Below are 11840 nucleotides of genomic sequence, written 5' to 3' on the forward strand. Positions count from 1 at the left end.
GGTTACATCACAGTCCAAATAAAAGGCAGAGAGCTCTGACCTTCCCTCTCTTTCCTTCTTCTTCATCGTCCCCTTTGTCCTTTCCCCCACAATAAACCTCTCTCTGGTGGAGGAACTGTACTGGCCTGGTGTGATCTGTCCGGACGAGCCAACATTCTAACAGAACGCTCACTGTACCCCTGAGCAGGGCCCAGCCATAGAGGATCGCCTGAATAGTTAGTTACATGTCCTCATGTTGGCCTTCCAGGGTAAAAATCAGCCTTGTTACAGCTTCAGAGTTTTGGCCGAAGCAGACCTCGTCTGTAATAATAAACACCTACAAACATCAAGAGTTCCACTAGAAGCCTCCAATCCCTTTCCTTATTACCAAGGTCTCCTGTGGTTACAGGTTTGTCAACGAGCTGTTTCAGGACCTGCAGTTAGGGCTGGAGAGATGACCCAGCAGCTGAGAGTTGGGAACCCAGTGCCCACGTCAGGTGGCTCACAACTATTTGTAACTCCAGCTCTAGGGGACCCCAAACATCGTTTTTTCCTCTTCAGGTATCCCATACACTTATAGTGTGCACATGCGCACACTAATAAAAACTTTAAAAGTCATTAAAGAAGAATCTGTCATTTGTGATGGTGGTATGTGCCCAGGCATCCGGGAGCACGCACAATGGCGAGGAGGACACCCGGTGTCCTCTATCGTCCCCTCTGCTTCATTCCCTTGAGACCAGGTCTTTACTGAACCTGGAGCCAGGCTGGTGGCCCGTGAGCCCCTAAGCACCCGCCTGGCTCTGTCTTCCACAGGTCTGGGGTTCTGATTGCCTGTGACCAGGCCTGGCTTTATATGTAGGAGCTGGGATCTGAACTGAGGACTTCATGCTTTGGCAGCAAGCTCTCTTACCCCTGGAGGTAGTCCTCCTGCCCCCAAAGAGCTCCAAATTGTTTACAAGTATCCTGTCTCTCCCATCTCTGCCCAGGGCTTCCTTCCTGCGGGTTTACTGAGCCACGCCCTCAGTACAAGTATGTCTTTCATACTGTGTTTATTGATTAAGTTACTCCCCTGGCAGAATCCAGTTATTAGCTAATGAGTGACAATTACAGTGTACCGTGCTGGGCTGTTTAAATTCATGGACAAGAAGTAAAACTGCAGCAAGACCACAGAGTGCTGTGGGCCTTGCCTGTGGCTCGTTAGCCTGGATAGGATTTTAAAGAGGGATGGGGCAGGGGGAAAACTTTTTCTTTTCCTCCACCCAGTAAGTACTATAGGTTTTCTTCCAGTTTCATTTGGAACTGAGTCATGCCAAAGGATTAGAGCAGGCTGGTTTGGAAACAGGTAGATTTTTTTTTTTTTTAGAACTGAAGCAAGCTTGTCACTAACAAAAAGCCATAAGCCCCTCGGACTTGTCAGGTTGCAAGGGAGGAGTCATCGTAGATCATATATTCCACAGCGTTTTGATTTACTGAGTCACTTCCGCCTCACACCTGACACCACAGAGACCTCACCCAGGTCTGGATACATTTTGGATTTCAGTAAACGATTTCATGATCAGACTCAAGGGGAAACCCAGCCTCCACGCGTCCTACTCCGAGGCAAAATGATGCTTACTGAATGCTAAATCTGTAAACCTCAGCCCTTGAAGAAGGGAAAAAGAACCCCAGAACCACGGCTCTTGGCCTTGAGCTTTGAAGTGTTGTGAGGGCAGACGGCACGTTTCGCTGTAAAGACAGAAAACAGCAGCCCATGTTCCCTGACCAGTCTGAGCACCAGGACACAGTGATGGGGGAAAGACAAGGTTTCTCAGGACAAGCACAGACAGGAGCAGAGGAAGCAGGAGAGCTTAAGAGGAGACTGCAGGAGGAATTAAGAAATCCAGCAGAGCTGCTCTCATGCTGTGAGATCCTCCCCATCTAAACATTGATGTTCTACCCACACATCTCCTGCTGCTCATAGGTAGGATACCTGGTTATTTGAGAGCCTTTACAAATCCCCCAACTCCCAGAGTTAAGTCTTTGTTTCGAGAGGAAGCAGGAACCATCCAGGAAGACCAGCTCCTTTTCATTTTGGTGGCTACTTTTTTAACCATATGAACTGACACACAGTTTCTCTTATGTCCCTGACTCATCAGCTGTCAGAGCATCCAAGTTTGGTGGCCCTATTCTCCTATTCTCCCCACATTTCTCTGCAAGAGATACATAGTGAGATCTGTCACGGTGGAGCCTGTATTTTTATGCACCCAGGTTTCCTTTTGTAGCACTTTTGCTGTTTTTAGAGAATCAAGATCCCACTGTTTAACCTGTCTGTAAAGTCACTGCCCTGACTCTGAAAGCCAGTCATCTAGATTACAAAATCAGAGGCAAGAGGACTACAAGTTCAAGACCAGCCTGGATTATGTAGCCAGTTCTAAGCTAAACTGGGCCCTGTATGTCTGTCAGTCTTTCTTTCTCTCTGTGTTTCCAGTTCCTTCTCTCTATTTTTTATTCTTTGTCTCCCATTCTTGTTGTCTGTCTCTTTTTTTTTATTTATTTATTATATATGAGTACACCATTCTTATTTCAGACATGGATCCCATTACAGATGGTTGTGAGCCACCATGTGGTTGCTGGGATTTGAACTCAGGACCTCTGGAAGAGCAGTCAGTGCTCTTAACCGCTGAGCCATCTCTCCAGCCCTTGTTGTCTGTCTCTTGTTCCCTGTCTCTGTGTCTCTCTCTCCAAATCTGTGTCTCCAAGTCTCTTGCCTTAGCGTCTCTCTTGTGTCTCTGTCTCTTTCTTACATAGACACGGACACACACCCTCATACTGTCATATTATACTCATACTGTCATGTTCTGTCAGCATATAGAGATAAACCGAAGGGGAATGGGACCAGTGGGGTTGGCTAGGAGCCAAAAATGCCCCTCCAAAACCTGATGAATCCAGCCCCATCCCCCACTCCGGGATAGGCAGAGTCGCACTCACCCGGAGGACCTAAGCCTGGACTCCTTCCTAGCCCTCCAGTTCGATTCTAAGCCCTAGAGAAGCCTTGTCCAGCACAGACACTCCCGAGTTCCTCATCTCCTGCAAGAGGTGCAACAGAATGAGGCTACCCCCGCGTTCACCACTGCCACTTGCGGACTCCCACGCACCTCGAGAGCGCACCACTGGGCAGCTGTAGCCCTTTTCCGGAGGAACCTTGGGCTGCTGGGCCCATGGGCGCTGGTTGGAGAGGGTAGGAACAGGCCTGGCTGTGCGGACTGGCCGGGGGACTATAGCCGTCTGAGGGAGCAGAGACAGGGATGGCCTATGGGGTGTGAAAGGGAGGAGGAGCTCGGGGTTCACCGGAACGCTCGGGGAGATGGTGACTTGGGGCTCAGGAGGAACTGGGGAGCAGAGAAAATGGAGAGGAGCAGAGTACTCGGAAAGAAGGGTGACCGGGCGCAGGGGTACATGGGCAGCACTCGCCTGATGAGGGCTCCCGCGTAGTCCCTGGCGGTCTCCATTGGTGTGGGTCCTCCGGTCCCAAGGCCGCGCCTCTTAAATCACTGCCCTGTCCGCCCCGCCCCGCGATGACTTGACCCGATCGAGCCCAGATCTTGGCGACAGGCTGCGCTTCTGCGAGCGGCGAGTAGTTCTGGCTCCCACGCCTGGGTCCCGGGGCCACGCCCCTTCGTGGACAAACGGTACAGAGGGCCCCAGGACCCCAGATTTGGTGGTGTTGGTGGCTATTGTCAGTATTGTTTTTCTCTTCTGGGGGCTGGGGGACACTGGTGAATCACCAGTGCCAGGGGTATCGCTTGGCAGTAGAAAAGCAGGTGTGCGTGGGGCGAGCAGTGTCCGAACAGGCTGTCTGCATGCTGGAGTCTCCAAAGACCGCACCAGGGCTGGGCGGCTGGCCAGCGAGTTCCTGGGGGACAGGAGGAAGTTTCTGGGGACACGCGTACGCTCAGCACTTCGGGTTCTCGGAGGTGCCAGGGCTTCCCTGTGGGTGTAAGAAGAGAGTCTGAGTACAGGGAGTGGAGGAAGCACAAGCCCGCCTCCTAAATGATTGGCAGTTTCTGAGACACAGAAGGAAAGCGCAAAGTTTATCGGCCCGGAAGATGGAAGATTTTCGTGCACTCAGTAAACAGCCACTGCCCAGGAAAAGCCGAGTTGGCGAGCATTCACCCGAGTTTCGCTACAAAGTTGAAGATGACTTTCTTCTCAAGCTACAAACTCTGGAATAAGTTGCTGGAAGCTCCTCTCTGCTCACAGTCGCTGTCCAAGAGCTTGTTACTGTGTTCCAGGCTCGGTCACCGCCCCTTTCCCCAGTACACCTCACAGGAGCAGAGACTGCTCCTTCCTCAGGGTCATTGGTGTCAACACACCTCACCTGACCTTGCAGGGAAGTAGAAGCCAAAAGCAATTTCCCGTGAACACCCTACAAGAGGCCCTCAGAGCTGCCTTTCCTGCCTGGAGCTATGGGGCTGGACAAAGCCACCTGAGGTCATTAGCAGACCCTTCCACTGACACCTCATAGAGGAGGTGAGAAAATGGAACTGATCCATTCAAACCACCTATTCGGAAAAAATATCACTGTAGAGAAATTCTAATGTCCAGATACACAGGGTACGGGAGTGAACATCTGCTTAGCCAGGTTCAGAGCCCAGCGCTCTGAAGAATTTGCTTGTTCATTTAAACGCCTTTGATTTAAATCCTTAGTCTCTGCCACCCCTCTAGACCAGGCTGGCCTCAAGCTCACAGAGAGATCCTCCTGACCTCTTCCTCTTGAGTTCTGTCCTTAAAGGTTTGTGTCTCTATGTCCAGCAAATTTGCATTTCTAAAAAAACAAGGGGGTGTCTCAGGGCTGAAAAATGTTAAGTTTGGATCCCATATAAAGCTAGGGGAAGGGGTTGGGGATTTAGCTCAGTGGTAGAGCACTTGCCTAGCAAGCTCAAGGCCCTGGGTTCGGTTCCCAGCTCCGAAAAAAAGAAAAATAAAATAAAGCTGGGGGAAGGGCCTAGGTATAGTGGTACACATCTTTAATCCCAGCACTTGGGAGACAGAAGCAGGAAGATCTCTATGAGTTCGAGGCTAGCCTGGTCTACGTAGTAAGTTCCAGGACAGCCAGGGCTACCTAGAGAGATCCTATCTCCAAAACAAAACAGAACAAAACAAAACAGAGGCTAGGGAAACCTGTAACCCCAGTGTCCTGGGGGCAGGGCTGTAAAGACAGGGAGGGTTGCTGCCACTTGCTGGCCACCAAACTAGCTCTAGGAAATAAGGAGAGGATAGTGCAGGATATTCCCCTTCTGCTCCCCCATCACGTACATTCGCTATACATACATAGCACAAATACTTTCACATGAGGCATGGATGGAGGAGATTCTCAGGAGCCCTGTCTTCACTGCTGGACGATTTGTGAGTGATGACATCACCTTCAGCACCCACGGATGGCCACACCAGGTTTCTGATGGACAGTTCCAATCTGATTGTCATACAGATGGCCCTGCATATGCTAAGTGGGTCACAGAACAAAACCAAGCCAGGAATCTGGAAAGAGCTGATTAGGGGTTGGGTTGTGGTTGACAGGTATAAGAGGGAGACAGGAGGGGGTGGGGAATAGAGAGTAACCAGAATGTACTATAGAAAGTTTGGAGTCCTCAAGTAGCAAAATTAATAAAAGAATGAGGAAACATTCCCATAGACCAGCGGGCTCCCTCCTAACAAAAAAATGCTCGTCCATGCTTTATGCCCTAACCATCCAGATAGTTGATTTGAATGAATAAGGCACTAGCCATGTACTGGGGTGAGCGTCTGGAGAGTCAAGGTCAAGGTCATGAGAATACTCATCTCTATGACCTAGAGAGCTGCTTGACTCAGAACTCTTGCAGACTTGAAAGCAAAGGAATGGATGAGGTCCCATGTAATATCTGACTACAAATTGTAAGAAAACAAAGCAGAAATTCAGTCCTGAGGGTTGTGAAGCAGTGAAGTGATGCTGAGGCTGAAGGAGCTGGAGGAGGAGGGAGAGGAGGCGGGGGAGGAGGGGAGGGAGAAGGGGGAGTGGGAGTTGGAGTAGGAGTTGGGGATGGGGAGAAGGAGAAGTTAGAGATAGGGGAGGAGGAGTTGGAGATGGGGAGGAGGGAGAGGAGGGAGAGGAGGAGCTGTAGATGGGGAGGAGGATCAAGAAGAGGAGAAGAAGGGGTTGGGGATGGGAGAGGCTGCAAGGCTGTTCTACGTTGCTTTTAGGAAGAGCAAACGCCCCACGGGACATCAGTTACCTGTAAAGCTGTCCAGGGCAGGTAGGTGTGGGTCCTAGGTGAGCGGTGGCGAGCCTGCAGACATGGCTGTTCAGATCTGGGTTTGAGAAAGCCAAAGGAGTGAGAGCAAGGAGACTGGACTAGGTAGGGGAAGGAACTTCAGTGAACCAAAGAAAGATGCCAAGTGCCGTCCATGGGCATGGACATGAGGGAAGGTGGGGCATTTCACTGGCATGACGATCACAGACATGACGATAGCAAAGGGGACTGAGTTGAAGGATCCCCTGGTATTTTTAGTTGGGTTGCTGGAGAGACACCACAACGCCCTGACAGAGGAGAGACAGTAGGAAGGTCAGTTTGAGGTTGGAGTAGAGATTAAACTCAATCTACTCTGGTAGGAGCTGTCCCTCATCTCCTCCAATTCCCCACTGTGGCTCAGGGGAGGTCTCACTAGACATAAATAAAGGCCATGTGTCTTCTCAGTACAGGAATCACTGTGGAAAACATAGGTGCTTGAGAATCAGAGAAAGTTTAGTAGTCATCTGCTCAAAATTGCGTGTGTGTTTGGAAAACAACAATGAATTCTGAGTCTGATTCCTGTCTTGCTACCTTGAATACCATGGCTAAATGCACTGGTTAATCAGGTTTTGTTGTTTTGGGGGAGGGTTCAATTTGACACTGGGGTCATCTGGGAAGAGAGACCCTAGAATGAGAAGAGCCTCCATTAGATTAGCCTGTGGGCACATCTTTGGGGCATTCTCTTGATTGATGGTTGGTGTGGGCCAGCACATCCCTAGACAGGTGGTCCTGGGTTGCATAAGAACGCAAACCATATTTGTAATAATGGGGCTGGAGAGATGGCTCAGTGGTTAAGAGCACTCACTGGCTACTCTTCCAGAGGTCCTGAGTTCAATTCCCAGTCAATCACATGGTGGCTCACAGCCATCTTTCCTGGGACCTGGTGCCCTCTTCTGGTGTGCAGGCATACATGCAGATAGAGCACTCATATACAAAAAATAAACAAATAACTCTTAAAGAAGATAGCTAAGCAAACCAGTAAGTGGTTCTCCTCCATAGGTTCTCCTTCAGCTCCTGCACGGACTTCCCTTCATGCTGTAGTGGGAACTGAAATAAACCCTTTCCTCCCCAAGTTGCTTTTGGTCATGATATTTCTCACAGCAATTCAAGGTAAGTTGAGACACAAGGAGAAAGCTTCCTTCTTTGTTTCTTTCTTTCTTTCTTTCTTTCTTTCTTTCTTTCTTTCTTTCTTTCTTTCATTTCAGTACACTTTCATCCATCCATCCATCCTTTTCAGTTTGTGTTTGTTTGTTTGTTTGTTTTGAACAGGATTTCTATGTGTAACCCTGGTTGTCCTGAAACTCACTCTGTAGGCCAGGCTGACCTTGAACTCAGAGATCCGCCTGCCTCTGCCTCCCAGAATGTGGAGATTAAAGGCTTGCATCCCCACCACCTAGCTTCATTCTTTCTTCCTCACCATCTGTGATGAGGGTGAACATAATCAAAATATTACATACATGTGTGAAAGGATTCTTCCGAAAACCATTCTTTTGTATACAATTAGAGTAAGTTAATCAAAATGACTACTAACCCCTGATGGTGTGGGTTCCTTACCCGTTCTCAGGGGGTCCCAGTGTGGTTTGGGTGAGATGGGGTCTGAAGTACAAGGTAGATAGTTTAACAGTAGCACAACTTAGATTATGGTACAGCCTGTCAGAAGCCAAGCTCTGAAGAGAAGAACTCACACTCAGCCGGGGACCTAACCAAGGCTGCCCTATCAGCATCGTCAGGAAGGTGAACAATTTCAGTCTATCCTACTATTGCCATCTCCCCAGCTCTCTTAAAAATTTGAAAAAAAAAGATTTATCCTATGTGTAGGTACGTGTTGGCTACATACATGTATGTGTGCCACACTTGTGCCTAGTTGCCAGTGGAGGCCAGAGGAATTAGAGTTAGAGTCCTATTGGGTTGTCAGGTTAACCTCAAACCCGTAATTCTCCTGCCTCAGCCTCTCCAAAGCTGGGACTACAGACATGTAATGAGACAGTCTCCTCTGTGGCTGGCTGCTTGTTCCCTACCCTGAGACTCATTCACATTGATACACTGTTACTATTGCTGTTATTTTCTTGCCAAGTAGAATTCCATTGAGGGACACATCAAATACATATCTATACATTCTACTGTTATGGCCTGGGTGGTAAGGCTAAGGCACAGTTGCAAAAAACAATATATGTATGGAGAGAGAGAGAGAGAGAGAGAGAGAGAGAGAGAGAGAGAGAAAGAGAATGTGTGTGTGTGTGTGTGTGTGTGTGTGTGTGTGTGTGTGTGTGTGTATACACTGTTTCCTCTTGCACAGAGGGCCCTGGGAAATATGGACACCTGTTATGAAGTGATTCAATTCTGTTATGTAAGGATTCCCTACTAGGTAATGTGAAACTGACCAAAGAGGTAGACAGATCAATTTAGTGTGGGACTTATTCATCACAGAAGCATGGGCATGGGTCTGACCAGCAGCAAGATCATGTGAACTCCTGAATTTTGGATCAGAAAGTATCTTAGTGGGCTGGAGAGATGGCTCAGTCATTAAGAGCACTGACTGCTAGGTCCTGAGTTCAATTCCCAGCAACCACGTGGTGGCTCACAACCATCCGTAATGGGATCTGATGCCCTCTTCTGGTGTGTCTGAAGACAGCTACAATGTACTCATATAAATAAAATAAATAAATCTTTAAAAAAAGAGAAAGTGTCTTAGCTACTATTCTACTACTATGAAGAGACACACGAGACTGGAGCATTAGAAAGGCATTTTATTTTTTTTTATTTTATTTTATTTTTTTTTTGGTTCTTTTTCGGACTGGGGCGAACCCAGGGCCTTTGCTTCCTAGGCAAGCGCTCTACCACTGAGCTAAATCATCATTTTAATTGGGGGCTTGCTTACACGGAGGTGAGTCCATGATCATCATAGTGGGGAACATAGCTGTCAGCAGGCAGGAAGGCATGGGGATGAAGCAGTAGTTAAGAGCCTGATTCAAAAGGTGGACGCAGAAAGAGCGAGAGTGGGCCTGTTGTGGCGTCTCAAACCTCATAGATCATCCCCAGTGACATGCCTTCTCCATCAAAGCCACAACACGTAATCCTTCCTAAAACAGCTCCACTGACTGGGGACCTAGCATTCAAACATATGGGCTTCTGAGGCCGTTCTCATTCAGACCGCCGCGGGAAGAAAGGTGTATTTATGGCCACGGACAAAAGTGAATGTCCTGGTTTCAGTGCACCTAACTTACCTTAAGGTATCATTGAAGAAGAGTTAGGTGCATCTGTGAGCCTGGGACTAGAAAACTCCATCTATGCTGCTAATGGGCTTTCTCTATGTACTGCCCCCTCACATCTGAGTGGCACAAGAGCGAGAATCTCAGGAATGCAGGTTGGGTGGAGAAGCCTAGTCCCTCAGGAGCAGGTATGAGAGGAAGACTTGGGGGCCGGCTTGGTGGTCCGGCCCCGCCACCTGCAGCTTGAAGAGGCTCGGTTTGGGTTCAGGGGCCTCTGAGGTCACATCATACACACGATGCCAAGGTTCTGAGCAAGTGACAGCAAAGCCTTGAAGAAGTGCATCTCAATCTCCTGAGAGACGGAGGAGAGAGATCTGGGTGCGAGTGTGTGTGTGTGTGTGGGGGTACCCAGTGCAGGTGTTTATAGCCAGAGAGCCCAGGGCTGTGGCTGGAGCATTGACCAATTACACTTTAAGTCCCAAGGTAGGCGAGTCCTTCATCCCTTTCTCTGTAATTATATCCTGTCACAGGCTTTCTCTGGATTACAGACAGTAACCCTCAGTTCTACCACAGAATGGACAACACCGGAAGTGGGGGCACCGTCAGGTTTAGAGATGAATGGCTTGCTTTTGGCTGGTTCAAGTCCTCTACTCTTTCCAAGGCCAGCTTCACTCTGAGGAATATGAAGAAAGTCGTCTTCACTGTCCTACCTGAATGAGAGCCTTGGGGTGGGGGATTCGAGTGAGAGACTGTGGGAGGCTGGGTGGAAAGGTGGGGGTGGTTGGGACACTTGGGCAAGGCGCCCTTGCTTCATGAAGTTACTTCTTCTACTAGATTAGAAGAAATATGCCACACATTCTAGAATGGGGATGAGTAGCTTCACAATTTTGTGTATAACCTGCCTTAAAACTTAATATATGGTTCCCAGGTATGGTAGTGCACGCTTTTAATGACAGCATTCGGCAGACAGAGGCAGGTGGACCTTTGTGAGTTCGAGGCCAGCCTGGTCTACATAGTAAGTTCCAGGACAGCCAGGGTGACACAGTGAGACCCTGTGTCAGAAACAAACAAATACAAACCCAATAACAACAACAACAAAACCTTCATATTGGGACGGGATACAGTTCAGGGATAGAGGACTTGCCTAGTCGGTATGAGGCAAGTTACGTATAGTGTAAGCCAAACCAAGACCGTAAATAAAGCAAAACTGAAACTCAGTATTAAACATTACAGGCACTGGAGATCTTTATGGCCTGCAACTTTTTGGGGTTAAGGTCACATACATCTAACAAAGGCCATGGCCTCTCTTGCCGAAAGGGCTCACATGACCTTCCCCCAGCAGTGTGCCAACACCCAGAAGTCCCTGGAGCTCCACTTGGAAGCCTGCTCTGTTGAAAGGGTTATCCGGGCAGCTGGCAGACCCTCAGCCAGTGCTATTAATAACCCCGAGTGCTGGCGACTTGTCGCCTGGCGCCTCTCTGGTTGTTGCTGTTGCTGGATTTTTGTTTTCCTTCCAAGTATAGGAACAACCGTGATGTCCTTTGCTGCTGAGTTCAGTGGAAGGTGTTTTTTGGTTCGTTCTGTCTCTGATATGTCCAGAGAAGCCTCTGTGTCAGGGTTAGGGTTAGAGATTCCAGGTCTTTCTTAACTGAGCAGAAGGGCAAAGTATGTCAGCTCCTAGCTCTGGTTTTCTCGTGATTGGTTTGGTCTTTTGAAAAGATTTCTTCTTCTTCTTCTTCTTCTTCTTCTTCTTCTTCTTCTTCTTCTTCTTCTTCTTCTTCTTCTTCTTCTTCTTCTTCTTCTTCTTCTTCTTCTTCTTCCTCCTCCTCTTCCTCCTCCTCCTCCTTCCCCTCCTCCTCCTCCTCCTTCTCCTCCTCCTTCTGCTTCTTCTGCTTCTGCTTCCTCCTCCTCCTTCCTCCTCCTTCTCCTTTCTCCTTCCTCCTTCTCCTCCTCCTTCTCCTCCTCCTTCTTCCTCCTCCTCCCTTCTTCCTCTTCCTCTTCTTCTCCTTCTTCTCCTTCTCCTCTTCCTCCTTATTCTGCTTCTGCTTCTTCTTCTTCTTCTCCTTCCTCCTCCTTCCTCCTCCTCTTGTTCTTCTTCCTCTTCTTCCTCTTCATCATCATCACCTTCATCATCATCATCATCGTCGTCGTCGTCGTCGTCATCATGATCGCTGTTACTACTACTTATTTATGTATAATGCTTCATCTATCTATATGTGTGCTGCACACCAGAAGAGGGCATCAGATTCTGTTACCGATAGCTGCGAGCCACCATGTGGTTGCTGGGAATTGAACTCAGGACCCCTGGAGCAGCAGACAGTGCTCTGAATGGGAAACCATTTCGCCA

At 48.7% G+C, this 11840-nt stretch overlaps 1 protein-coding gene across 1 annotated transcript in view; it reads right to left on the reverse strand.

Moving 5' to 3' along the window:
- Cidea (cell death inducing DFFA like effector a) overlaps window positions 1-3962 on the reverse strand; it is a 25810-nt gene extending 21848 nt beyond the window's left edge. The window contains exon 1 of the mRNA XM_032885642.1: window positions 3430-3962. Coding sequence (XP_032741533.1) covers window positions 3430-3467 — 38 coding nt within the window. The 5' untranslated portion in view covers window positions 3468-3962. The remainder of the gene's footprint in view (window positions 1-3429) is intronic.
- Window positions 3963-11840: the final 7878 nt, after the last annotated feature.

This window comes from Rattus rattus, chromosome 15 (assembly GCF_011064425.1).
Source record: "Rattus rattus isolate New Zealand chromosome 15, Rrattus_CSIRO_v1, whole genome shotgun sequence".
Lineage (NCBI taxonomy): Eukaryota > Metazoa > Chordata > Mammalia > Rodentia > Muridae > Rattus > Rattus rattus.